The sequence below is a fragment of the Chelonia mydas genome, chromosome 3 (genome assembly GCF_015237465.2).
Source record: "Chelonia mydas isolate rCheMyd1 chromosome 3, rCheMyd1.pri.v2, whole genome shotgun sequence".
NCBI classification, from domain to species: Eukaryota; Metazoa; Chordata; order Testudines; family Cheloniidae; genus Chelonia; species Chelonia mydas.
This window is the reverse complement of record NC_057851.1, coordinates 116,560,133-116,573,783: the sequence shown is the minus strand read 5'-3', so window position 1 is coordinate 116,573,783 and position 13,651 is coordinate 116,560,133. Positions and strand designations below refer to the sequence as shown.

Here is a 13,651-nt window from a genome sequence, read left to right as displayed (position 1 = left end):
AGGTTAGGGATCTAGTACAGGAGTGGGTGGGTGAGGTTCTGTGGCCTGCAAGATGCAGAAGTTCAGACGAGATGATCATGATGATCCCTTCTGGCCTTAAAGTCTATGAGTCTCAGCCTGAACTCAGATGCCTAAACTACTATTTTTAGCCCTATAGCGTGAGCCTCAGTCAGTTGGCCTGGGCTGTGAGACTCACTGCCACAGGTCTTTTCTTTTTGCAATGTAGACATACCCTAAGTGACCTTGAGCTAGTATCTTAATCTCTCTGTGATTCACTTTTGTTGCTTATAACATGAATAGCAGTTACCTCCCTTGCAATGGTTTTGCAAGGCTTCACTGCTATTATTGTTTCTATTAAGGTAGCACCCAAAGGCCCCAGTCAATATCAGGACCCCTTGGGGTCAGCTCCTGGAAAAAGATGGGCCCTGATCTTGCAACCTATTCTCTGTGAGCAGATTCCTACCCTGACATGGAGCCCCATTGACTTCAGCACGATTCCATGCATGAAAAGGGTCCACTCATGCAGGACTGTTGTGATAAACCGGTGAAATTAAGAGGCGCTGCACCCAAGAAGTAGTATGGAATTTGCATTCGAAGTAAAGCAAAGTCTAAAATACCTATTAATTGGATTACAATCTACAGCAGTGGTTCTCAAACTTTTGCATTGGTGACCCATTTCACACAGCAAGCCTCTGAGTGCGACCCTCCATAAATTAAAAACATGTTTTTATATATTTAACACTATTATAAATGCTGGTGTTGAAGCAGGGTCTGGAGGTGGAGGCTTACAGCTCGCGACCCCCACGTAATAACCCCCAGTTTGAGAACCCCTGATCTACAGGTATCCTGGCCCAGTTACTAGTTAAAGAAAAGGAAAGTGCCGATCATGTGTTCAGGACACTATACTAATACCTGTAAAAAACAAACCACTGAAATGGATATATGAGCCATTGACGAGTAATGGAATCTGCCTGTCTGGAATAAATTTAAACCTTTACTTTCTTAATAATATTTCACACTTATGTAGCAGCTTTCATCTTTATTTTACAAACCCTACTGAATCTTCACAACGTCCCTCGCAATATAGCTGAGCATTGTTACCACCTGTCAGGGATGCTCTAGAGAATACTTAGTCCTGCCATGAGTGCAGAGAACTGGACTAGATGACCTCTCGAGGTCCCTTCCAGTCCTATGATTCTATTACTCTATCCCCATTTTGCAGATAATCAGAGGCAGAGAAGTAGCTTCTCCCAGGCCACAGAAGAAGTCAGTGTCAGACTCAGATTTATTTCTTACAAGAAGCTGTTGTTAAGGAAGGGCACAGGGAGCTCTTACTGCAAGTTTCTTGACTTTTCATCAGTTTTATTCAAATCCCTTTTCATTATCTAGACAAACTGGTTTTACTTTTAATAAATAGATTTACTTACCACTGCTACTAACAACACCTTAGATTATTGAAATGGAAAAGCCTGTAAAATTCAGATTCACCTTTCACTTTATATGCAGTATATTTATCTTTTGAACTGCACTCAACTGGGACAATGGAAAACTCATTGTCACTCTTTAGTCAATTTCATTTTTTTTAGATTTTTCGGGAACTAGCCCAATGCTGCAAAGGTTGTTGTTGCACTTGTTTAAAAGCAGTGTCCATTGTAGTTTTTAAAAAATAATGCATAGAAATATGTCTATTGGTGTAAGGTGTCATGAAAAGCTTGACAAACCTAAATGTAGGGTCACATTTAACCAGATGACGTATTTTTCATTGCAAAAGCGATGGTATTTGACTAGCATGGGGGTGTTAAACAGTGCAAATTGCCATTTAAAAATTAATTTTAACCTGCCTACACTGCATCATCCTTTTCACACATCCTACCTGGTGACAGTGGCATTACACGGAACCTTTACCTGCCAGATGACTCGTCTTTTCCATGCATAACAGCTACAAGGTTTTAAAAAAATAAAAACACTGCCGCTGCCCTAAAAGGAAAGAGGAAGCTAGAACTTTGAAGCGTCGGTCAGAGAATCTTGTCCTGCCCCATGATGCTTCTTCCTGTCTCAGTTTGTGAATTTCCACCTTCCCCTATTCTCCGTTTATAATGCAGCACACGTGGGGGTAGAACTGTTTAGTCTCCTTCTGTCTCTGCAGCGGATTAGTGGCAGCAAAGAGAGTCATGCTGTTTCTCCTTTTCTCTATAGTTCGCTCGAGGTAAAAGAACTCTGGCTGGATACCATCCTCTGGTAAGCCCTGTTCTGCCTATGAAATGCATGTACCCAGTAAATAGTAAAGTTAGTGTAATACTACAAATTTAGACTGCAGAAATTATGTCCTGGGGAAGGAGGTCACCCATTGCCATTGTGGCTTTTGTGCACAGCAGATTGAGCGAGTTTAGTGTCGTATTTGAAAATTAGCACTGATGTAAGATTTGAGTTTTGTTATATGATCTAGCTTTCAGCATTTATTATCTACTCCTTACATGTAGTGAAAGTGAAAAGCTCTTTTTTAAAGGAAGGCATATCTATGGTAGTTGTACTAAATGCATTACAGCTATAATTTCAGCTCCCATAATAATGTTTTATAGTTTGCTAAGGATAGAGAGATTGACTTCTTATTTCAAGATATATTTTAAATGATATTTTGGCTTGCAGTAGAGCCACAAAAGAATGGTTAAATGTTATGGTGGGTAACCGTTATTTCTTTGTCCATTCATTCTGCACAGGCAAACAAAAGAAACCAAGGGAACCAGAATCACTAAAGTTCCATCAACTAAATTCCTAATGAAGGTGTTAAGCAGCTGCAATGCTGTAAGTGTTTTTAATGAGTCAATGGATCTACTTTAAAAAAAATTAATTTTTACAAATAACGTTGGAATAGTTTCTCACATTTTGTATTTGTTTTCTTTCTTAGCCAAAATCTCTAAATGCCAGCAATATGGAGACTTTGATTGAGTGCCAGTCAGAGGTAAACAATCTCTAACTCCATCCAGTTCTTATTGTATGTTCATGTGTGATACCCTGGCAAACTTGGGGCCAGATCCTCACCTCGTGTAAATCGGCATCATTCTGCTGAAGTCAGTGGAGTTTGCTGATTTACACAAGCTGAGGATCCAGACCTTGTTGTGTATTTAATTTGTGCCTTGTTTAGATATTACATCTAAAGAGCAAATATGCAGCAGTGACGATGTTTAAAGTTAGTTTAAGCAAGATTCAAAAAGAGATTGAATATTTTTAAGGATATCAAGAATATCCAGTCATAATAGTTAATGAAAATATTTTGGAATGTTTCAGGATTTAAGCAGATTTCTAACTATTAGAGATCAGAATAAGACCTATGTGGAAGGCAGATTATACCACATCTGCCTACTGCAGGGATCTTACACCTTCCTCTGAAACATCTGGTGCTAGCCACTGTCAGGGATAGGATAATGGACCTTGGGTATGACCCAGTCTGGCAATTCCTATGTTCCTAATAGCAACTTAAACATTAGGACTGGATAGTTCTATATAATACAGAGCCTACGTTTAATTGCTAGACTTAATAATTAATCCTGTGATGCTATATTTTTCCATTTTGTATATGAAACATATCACAGGCTTTTGAGATACAGATGTGGTTGGCTGTTGGTTTTTTTTATCTTTGTCTGCTTCATGACTGACTAACATTTATTTTAGGGTGATATCAAGAAATGCCACTTGTTGGTGTCGTGTGACAGTGAAGATGGGCTTTGCCATCTGATTGGTAAGTTTTGAAAAAAAACTTTTCTTCTTACATGAGTGTTGAAAGCTGGTATTTCTGCAAAACTAAAGCTATTATATATACACACACACACACACACACACACACACACACATAGTACTGGAAGCAGGAAAACAGAGTTTGTTGTTAATTGATATTATGTGTGTTAATATCACATTACGTGACATTGTTATTATTTTTAACCCTTAATTAGCAGGACTTTAATGAGCCACAAGTGCAGGTCCTGCTAACCTCTAGCACACATAGCAAATTTTCCATTTCATTTTGGTGTTGGGATATTCAATTTCTGCAAAGAAGGCAACTTGTTTAGAAAACACTCCCAGTTATGCTTTATGGGGAAAACATAAGCTTCAGCACACTGTAATCTTCAAGTTCCCAACATGCCACCATGTTTAAGATCCAGGTTCAAATCCAACCATGGGAGATTTAGGAACCTCAAACAGCAGAGGGCTAGGAGAGTTATTCATATCCTCCAGGCATGTGTGCTGTGTTCTAGGGCACCCCCTTGTGGCTGGCTGGAACAAAACTTTAAAGTCTTAGAGGTTGCATCCAGTGGGCCAGCAACAACACACATATGCAGATGGCCAGAGCCACCCACCCCTAAACTGAAAAAAGTCCATATCTACTAAAGTAAAAAGAGCCAGTGAGTGATCTATGAGAGGTATGGAGCACTGGTATCCACAAGTTTCAGAGTAGCAGCCATGTTAGTCTGTATCCGCAAAAAGAGAAGGAGTACTTTGTGGCACCTTAGAGACTAACAAATTTATTTGAGCATAAGCTTTCGTGAGCTACAGTTCATTTCATCGGATGCATTCAGTGGAAAATACAGTGGGGAGATTTATCCACAACGTGCAAGATATGAAAGGATGTGCTTGTAATCAATCCTTTGCAAGGTGCTAGAAAGAAAGAAAGAAAGAAAGAAAGAAAGAAAGAAAGAAAGAAAGAAAGAAAGAAAGAAAGAAAGAACCCCCACTTCCATGAACCCACTAACAGGGACATTGAGCAGGGTCAAATAATGTAGTGAAAGAATATTCATAACACTGCAAACTGCAGATCCGCTACTGTTGAATCAACCACAAAGGCAGTTCTTGGGCTGCATACATTCCTGCTGTAGGTCTAATGCTAAGAGGAAACAGCGAGTACAACATAGAAACAAGAAAGTTGCTATCTTTATAGGGCTGGTCAGAGTGTTACAGTTTAAGGACTTGTTTCCTTAGTAACATCTTAGCTGTCTTTCAGTTTAGCTTTGCTCTGTTTAGCTTGACATCCTTGTTTGAATGTTAATGGTGGATATTATTTCCTCTGTCACAGAGCATACCAGATCAGATCCACAGTAGCTTTCTCACACTGACTTTCCTTTCATTTTTGTTTTGCTCTTGCTTGTAATAGATGGTAATAAGAAAAGAAAGAAGGTGATATCATGGCCCTTCGCGCTGCGATGGAACTCTAACGTATCAGAGTCCTCAGGACATTTAGAAGCTGATCTGAAGACTTCTCTGTTTGATCAGCCTCTGTCAATTGTCTGTGGTGAAGATGACACACTCCCCAAACCCATTCAGGTAAGCAAACAGCTAGTAGTAGTCATTTGGTATTTCTTATGTCTAATGAGTGGCAGTATGTCCTAGTGGGTAGGGCACTAGACTAGTATTCAAGAGACCTCAGTTCTGCTTCTGGGTCTGCTGATGACCTTAGGCATGTCACATCAGCTCTCTGCCTCAGTTTCCCCATCTTTTAAATGAGACTAATGATACCTCATTTGTAAAGTGTTTTGAGACCTACCAATAAAAATCTCTGTATAAGAGCTTGGTATTAATATTCATGTGCAAATAATAGTGCTACTAAGCAAGGTGGGGATTTCCTCTGTTCTAGAAAAACCCAATCCCTCAACTCCCGTTTTCTTCAATGAGAATTACACACGTGAGGATTGCAGACTAAGGGACTATAAAAAAAATGCATGGATTAGACCATCAGAAGTCAGTAGAAAAGCAGCAGCTGAACAGCTGTGAAGTTCAGGGTGATGAAGAGGCTTGGGTTGGCTAACTATAGAGAAAGGGTTAGTCGCAGAGTTCAGATGCAAATCCAAAGTTTGAGGGTATTCAGATGTGTGGGGTTGGGTTCAGCCCCTGTAGCTTGTGTTAGAAGTGTGGTCCACTGATGAGGGCACTGATCTGCGAGTCAGGAAAGGTGAGTTACCTTCTTGATCATGTCATTGGCATGTGTGATCTTGAGAAAGTCACTTCACCTTTCAAATATTTCAGAAGCATAAGGACATTATGAATTACACCTTTCCCTGAAAAAAGCACTCAGCTTTTGAGCAAACACCTTCTGACTGACACAAATGCCGCCTCACTAAAGCAAAGGAAACACGTATTGAGGCCACTTGACAATAAGTGTACAGTAAGCTTAGAACTGGACTTTGCCCACATTCAAGCAATGGATATTTTTTTTCCAAAATGAGCTTCACTAGGCATTCAGTATGGGGGCGGGGATAAAAACATGAGTGCCCAATTCATCTCCTTCTGGCAATCAGGAGTAATTCCACTGAAGTTGATGTAAAGTTAAAGTGAGAGAAAAGTCAAGCCCTTAAAGTGTAACTTATTGCAAACCAACACTAGATGGTATCCCACTTTAAGAACAGTGCAGCTCCCAGTTAAATATGCTCATATCTTTAATAACACAGTTATGCTCTATATGGCCTTCCTTACCATTCTTCCATTTCTGTATGTGTGTTTCCTATAGGATATCCTTACTACACTGTATTTTAAAGGACCTTTCACTGAAGGAATATTCAGAAAAGCTGCCAATGAAAAAGCACGCAAGGAGTTGAAGGAAGAACTGAACTCAGGAGGAAAAGTTGACTTGGAAGGCAAACCCGTGCATCTGTTAGCAGTGGTCTTTAAGGTAAATGCACCTGATCCCTAGCTGTGAGAGTAGATTTCTAACAGGAATGGGCAAACTAGTAACTAGAACAGATCCTAACCTGGAACCAAAATTAAAACCAAAGTGAAACTAGACTAAACTTTTTAAGCTTCAGGAAAAAATTGATAACCCTTTTAATTTCTTATTTTATTTTTCTGCCACTGACTTCCAGTTCCTATGTGACCTTGGAAAAGTCACTTCATGGCCTCAGTTTTCCCTTCTGTAAAGTGGGGATAACTATATTTTATCTTTCTTTGTAAAGCACTTCATGCTGTTTTGTATATATTCATACAACATACATGAATGGTTGTGTGTGTGTATATATATATGTACCTCATATACCATATTGCTAAAATTGATGAGCACTGTGCTGAGTCAAAGTCTTGGTAATGATCAAAAGGCAAGAAATGTCTTTATGTTCATTCCATCATAAATGGTATTATCCAAATGCTAAACAAAAGGTCTCTTCACTGCAGGATTTCCTCCGAAATATCCCACATAAGCTACTGTCATCTGAACTTTATGACGAGTGGATGACAGCAATGGAGAAGCAGAGCAATCCTGACAGAATTGGAGGATTGAAAGAGTAAGTTTTGCAATCAGACCCATTGAAATGGAGCAATCCAGATCCAGTGACCTTCCTGGAAACATTTCCACTCATGTCATTTGTAGAAAGTTGGTGCAACTCCTCCAGTGGTTAATTTTGGAGTGAAAACGGTGCAGAACAGCATTTCTCTAGTAACAATACTATCCTAAATGTATATGAGATTGATTTAAAAAATATAAGGTCTCCAGAATAATGAACAAACAGGCTTGCAATGTTTTGGTGATTAATGTCATACATCAACAGTGGACAGTCATCTGGGGCCTCATCCAAACCCCATTAAAGTCAATGGAAAAGCTTCCATTGGTTTGAACCCTGGTCCTGGGAAAACAAAAGATAATTTTTCATTCTTGTGGGGGGAAAAAAACAGAAAAATATAAATTATAACTAACAGCTGACTTATATGAAATAACTGTAAAGCTACATAACATGACTTTAGAAGAGTTAAGGATCATATTATTGAACCTCTCCAATGATATTTCTAGATTACATATCATTTATTAACATTGTTTGTTAATTTATTTAAAAACATGCAGTATTCTAACGCTTGCTTGCCAGTCAAGATGTTATGGTTAGCCACACAATCAGCTGCTGCTGGGGATTTTTGAATGGTAGTTTAGTAAAACAGTTAAAATAATCGTTTTCCTCTTTTTGGAGGAAGTGTTGTATACGTGAGCTAAACTGAAACTTGTTCCCATAAAGATGAGGTCATTGTCACCTACTTAATTTTGCATTTTTTCATGTTTCTTAGGGTTGCAGACAAATTACCAAGACCAAATCTCCTCTTGCTCAAGCATTTGGTCTTTGTGCTTCACCATCTCAGCAAAACCTCTGAGGTCAACAGGATGGATTCCAGCAATCTTGCTATCTGCATTGGGCCAAACCTGCTGACTCCAAAGCATGATGAAACCTTACCACTTGAAGTCCAGAAACAGCTGAATGACAAGGTTAGTTTGGCTTCCTCCCTCTGCTGCTCCCCTAAACAGACTCTTACCATTACTATTTATCTTCAGAAGCTAAGTGAGGCACCACTACCAACCATCTCTGGGTCAATCCCTCACTGGTCCATTCAGAAACAGGTCATCAAGTCTCCTTGCCTCATCATCTACATTGTACAAACAATAAGTTAGCCTAGAGTACACACTACTCATATTTCCAGCTCCTGAATACAAATGTACTGAACACGTATATATCAATAAAATATACAGTGTGTGTGTATATATATATAAATATATACACACACATACACTATTTGAGTTGTAATCTTCAAGTGAGAGTTAAGTCTTCTTGGATAAATCTGAGCAGATCCACAGGACCCCTGTTCCAAAGTGGCCCATTATGTAACATGAGGCTAACATTTTCACAGGATCCATCCATTCCTGCAAGCCCTTCATCGTTCAGCATGGTTCTGTTCAAAGATAACTTGCTGTCTGATATGTGGAGCTCTTTATAAAGGAGTGGCTTAATCTAATGTTGTAGCAGCTACCCAGCTGCTGTAGTATTATATGCAAAAGTACTGTACAGTATTATGAAAGATTATTATATACTATACATGTTATTCATATCCCTTCAGTTAAAATAAATTAGTTAACATAGATCTTAAACTGCAAAAAAAAAAAAAAAACAGTGCCAGTTATGAAACTGCCAGTTCAAATGCTTAGTTTAACTCACACAAAAATAATTATTTTATTTTCACAGGTTAAGACATTAGTGGAATTCCTCATTGATAACTACTTTGAAATATTTGGGGAGGATATATCTTTGCTCTTCAGTCCCTCAGCTGATGATTCACTGGAACACACAGACAGCTCCACAGGTACTATGATGTGTGGATGTACTTTACATATTGGGTGTATTGGATCCACTCCAGATCTGGATAAATAACATCCGTGTATATATTTATGCATGGTATCTGGTCTATCAAGTTATTGAAGCACGTTTATGTTAAAATGTATTAAAATTTTACTGAAAGTACAGAGGTTTTCTGAGTGCCAGACACAAACTGCCAATGTTATTTTATTGGAGCGTGTTCTACATGCTAAAGAAGTCACTTAAAATGACAATATCCCACAAGGCTAGATTCATTCCCAATGCCAAACATCAGCTGTTCATACAGTTTATAAAATCATCGTATTCATAGCCTCTCATAGGACTCTATGCTGCAAGCTGCTGAGTGCCCTCAGCTCCCATTGAAGTCAGTAGGAATTGAGGGCACTCAGCACCTCACTGTGTTGATCCACAATGATCATTAAATGTCCTCTTAGTGGAACTTCCTGAGGTCCAAATGTCACCGTCTGTATATGTGTAGCTGCCAATGAAGTCACATCCAAGGGCTGAATGTTGTACATTATGGGCCAGATTGTTCCTGCCCCTGGGCAGGTATGTAAGAGGGAATAAGGACCCTTTCCCACTATGAATCCTTTGACAGGTGCCAAGCACAACCCCAGATCTGTGTGCTCCCTGAGTGTAAGGACCTTAGGTCTCATTATTGGCAGCTCTAGAAACCTTCAAGGAGGGGATGGTTCCATAACCTTGTCCCAGCCTCTTGCTGGCCCCGTGTTGGGACAGTATATGCTGTCCCTTTACAAAGGCAGTCAGAGCACCTGACTTGCGCCAGCCCCTACCCTAAGCTAAGTTAAAACTGCAGTTCAACCTCACTGATTTTAAGGTGACCCACTATCCTTTTTGATATAAATGGATTAAGAAGATTGTTCCTAAAAAGAATTATGAAAATTGAAACAAATGTGCCAGATTGGGAAGCTATAGAATATAGTGGTTGCTCATAGCTGTTTTTTCTTTTCTACTTGTTTTCTTCTATCCCCGTTCGTAAAATTGTTTACCTTCCTTTCTCCCCCTTTAGCCCTCCTAAAAATATTATGCTACAGTTAGTTGGGTATATACCTGAATGCAGTGAATTTGTCAGATAAGAACTCTTGAGGTGTTACACTAAACTACATAGCTCAGATTCTCAACTGGTATAAGTTGCTGTCGTTCCACTGATGTCAGTTTACATCAGCTGAGGATCTGGCACCAGAACGATGAATAAATGGAGATCAGCACATCAATAATTGTTGTTTTCAAGTAGTTTTTGCTTGGCATGTAATGTACTGACAATTTCTTCCTCTCCCACAGAACTGTTATCTCCCACTCAGCAAAATGACTCTGCTTACGATAGCACTGATCCCGAGGCTGAATACAACTCCAGCATTTCTCAACTCAAGCAGCTCCAGAAGGCCAAAGGGAAAACCAGTAGCGTGAGCACCAGAGAGCCACAATGCCAAAAACCACAGGACCTCCTCCCGTCTGCCTCTTCACTAACCGTTTTTAAAAACTCCATAAGCACACTGGATAGGAGATTCTCTGAGCCAGACATGTCCTTGAAGGACAACCTTGAAGGCAAGATAAGGAGCCAGAAGCTAACCAAAAGTGAGGATAATTTCACCATCCAGCAGGAACAGCTGAGGTTGCAAGGTCAAGAACTGGAAAAGCACCTGCCAGGGGAATTTTTTCCTGGAGGTCACTATAGGACTAAAAAGCCACTAAACCTAAGTGTGAAAACCAACTTGCCATCAGAATTATCAAGTGGCTCATTACCCAAAACATCCTCCAACTGTTCTTTGGATAGCTCCTTATCTAGTTCTGACTGCTCTGTCTTTACCAGCTCACCATTAGTTTCTCCTTCCAGTCCCAAGAGAAACTTCTTAAACAGACCCCAGTCCTTTTCCACCAAGACTGCAGATGAAAGTGATACACCCATCAGAGAGATCAAAAAGCACTCCATGTCATTTTGTTTGGCAACCCGCAAGAAAGTGCTAACAAAAACCCAAAGTTGGGAGCCTGGAAAAGCCATAGGCTTTCAAAGAAACAGCTTCAAGAAGGATTCAAAGAAAGAAAATCAGTTTTCATGCAGAATAGTCCAGGAACACTGTAACAACAATGGCAAACCATTATCTGTGGTATATCAACCAAGGTCTCGTTTCAGGTCAGCTGATGAGGTGTTTAGAGAAGTGGACCAGAAAAATCCTGGCAAACCACCATCGTATGAAGAGGCTACTAAAAACTGCCTGGCTGCTAAGGTCCCTTCATACAGTACCTTAACAGTTCAGAATATGAGAGCAACTGTGTCAAATCAAGACTCTTTGCCTCCTCATGCATGTCTCAGCAATAGAGGGGTTACAATAGATACATATCAGAAGGATCTACCCTCTGACAGACTTTTTGTGGTAAATGATTTTCAGATACAAACTGAAACCATTGACGTTGGAATGAATTCCCGTGCAAGTTTACCTGTAACCCCTCGAGTTTATCGTCTCAGGACTATGTCTGAGTCCTATCAAAAGAACAAACAAGAGTATCTGATTCGACGGTGCAGTCAGCCAGTCTTTGAGGTTGACCAAATCAAATATGCTAAGGAATCCTATGTTTAAATAGACTGTCCATTCTCAATACAATGTACAAAGTAAACATGGTACAAATAGATGTCTTGCAAAAGATCATCCACAACATTTTACTTTAAAAGGACCAAGATTAAGCTAGCTTGACGTGAACACTTCTTTTGCATAAAGCTTTTCTGAAACTGGGTGTCAGCCTAATGTATCTTGTTTTTCCAGCATTGGGTATGTGTGGTGCATTATAATGTAAAAAAGTGTATATACTGCACATAATATATTACATTGAAAGAAAAGAGTAGAAATGTGAGAGCTGTGTGATAGAGTGTTGTGTTTCTATCCTTCAGAGGTCACTTTCAAGGCTGGGAGGGCCAAAACTTATCCCACCTGCCTTTTCTTCTATATATGTATGAAGGCTTTGTGTAATTTGCTATATGGTTTTTCCCCTCTAACACAATGCATTGCTGATTATTTTTTAATTTAAAAAAATGGGTCAGCAATCCCTCAGTCCCAGAATCTGAGACATTAAAGATGGAAAAGAACTGTTCCATCATCTAGTCCAGTCCCACCCGCTCATAATGCAGGATTGCTCCTCACAAATACTTTTCTAGAGCTCTGCCTGGTTTTAAATGACTCAAGCAATGTTTCCACCACTTACCTTGGGATACTACTTCACACTCTAATAAACCTCACTCTTATTAAGTTGCTCCTACTATTCAAGCTAAATTTCCTTTCTCTTGATTTTTATCTCATCACTCCTAGTTATACTCATTGTTGCCCTCCTAAACAATCCCTCTCCCTCCTTGGTGGTTAGGAGAGCAACCTTACAACAACTAATCGGCAGTATTATGTAGTCAGTCATGACCTCCAATCAAAATCAGGGACCTCTGTTATTAGGCATGTACATATACATTGTAAGAGACAGTCCCTGCCCTGAAGAGTTTATAGTCTAAATAGACAGGGCACACAGAGGTGGGAGAAAGGAAGTATTGTTATCCCCATGTTACAGAGTACATGAACAAGAAAAATCCTGCAAGTAAACATTTCACACTCAAGCTTCCAACAGCTCTTTAAAACCTACAATGAGGAACATTTTAGTTATAAAAAATACTTGACAGTGTCTTTTAACCTTATAAGAATAAAAATGACTGGACGTGTAATGTGTTTTCACATGTAGTAACTCACATTTTAATAGCACTTATCTCCAGTTTATGGTTCAATGCCTTGAACCAGGACTGAGGAGACTTTTTGGTTTTTCCTCCAGTGTAATTTCACTACAATAAAGCACTTTTTTCTGCATGTCTAATTGTTATGGTATTTTATTCATGGCCTCTCTCTTTTTCAAACATTCACACACTATCTACATAAGAACATAAGAACGGCCATACTGGGTCAGACCAAAGGTCCATCCAGCCCAGTATCCTGTCTACCAACAGTGGCTAATGCCAGGTGCCCCAGCGGGAATGAACACAACAGATAATTATCAAGTGTTTTTCTCTTTTCTGAGGCAAGGCATTGTCAGTTAAGTTCCCTCTAAGCTGCATGGCCATGCGGCCTTGAGGCTGCCTATTAAGCCCTATGCAGGGGCTCAGGGCTGCAGCGGGGAGAGATGCCCGGACCTGCCACAGCAAGGAGAGGCACCCCTCCCGATGGGACCCAGCGCGGACCTGCCCTGGACTTACCGCAGCTGGGGAAGAGGAGCTCCTCCCCCAGCCCGGGCCCACCAGAGCTGCCAGAGAGAGAAGCCCCTCCCTCAGCCCAACCCAGCCCCAACAGAGCCGCCGCAGCTGCGGGGAGGCACTTCTCCCTCAGCCCCAAGCTGCTGCAACGAGAGAGGGCTTGGGAGAATCCTCTCTCCCCACTGGAGCCCAGGGAAGCCTGCACCCCAAACCCCTTATCCCTGGCCCTACCCCAGAGCCTGCACCCTAATCCTCTGCACCAGCCTTGAGCCCCCTCCTGTACCCCAAAACCCTCATCCCCATCCCA

At 40.4% G+C, this 13,651-nt stretch overlaps 1 protein-coding gene across 1 annotated transcript; it reads left to right on the top strand.

The window, feature by feature from the left end:
- The first annotated feature begins 2,064 nt into the window (after nt 1-2,064).
- LOC102930339 (T cell activation RhoGTPase activating protein) lies at nt 2,065-12,964 on the top strand. Its single transcript, XM_027821563.3, has 10 exons — nt 2,065-2,238; nt 2,718-2,802; nt 2,906-2,959; nt 3,670-3,736; nt 5,144-5,313; nt 6,494-6,655; nt 7,150-7,259; nt 8,029-8,224; nt 8,976-9,093; nt 10,410-12,964. Exons 2-10 carry the CDS (start codon nt 2,776-2,778, stop codon nt 11,702-11,704), a joined length of 2,199 nt encoding a protein of 732 aa, XP_027677364.2. The 5' UTR covers nt 2,065-2,238; nt 2,718-2,775; the 3' UTR covers nt 11,705-12,964.
- Nucleotides 12,965-13,651: the final 687 nt, after the last annotated feature.

Coding starts and splice junctions, on each gene's coding strand:
- LOC102930339 (XM_027821563.3), top strand. CDS start 2,776: ATGAAGGTGTTAAGCAGCTGCAATGCT. Junction 2,803..2,905: donor TGTTAAGCAGCTGCAATGCT/GTAAGTGTTTTT, acceptor TTTCTTTCTTAG/CCAAAATCTCTAAATGCCAG. Junction 7,260..8,028: donor AGAATTGGAGGATTGAAAGA/GTAAGTTTTGCA, acceptor CATGTTTCTTAG/GGTTGCAGACAAATTACCAA.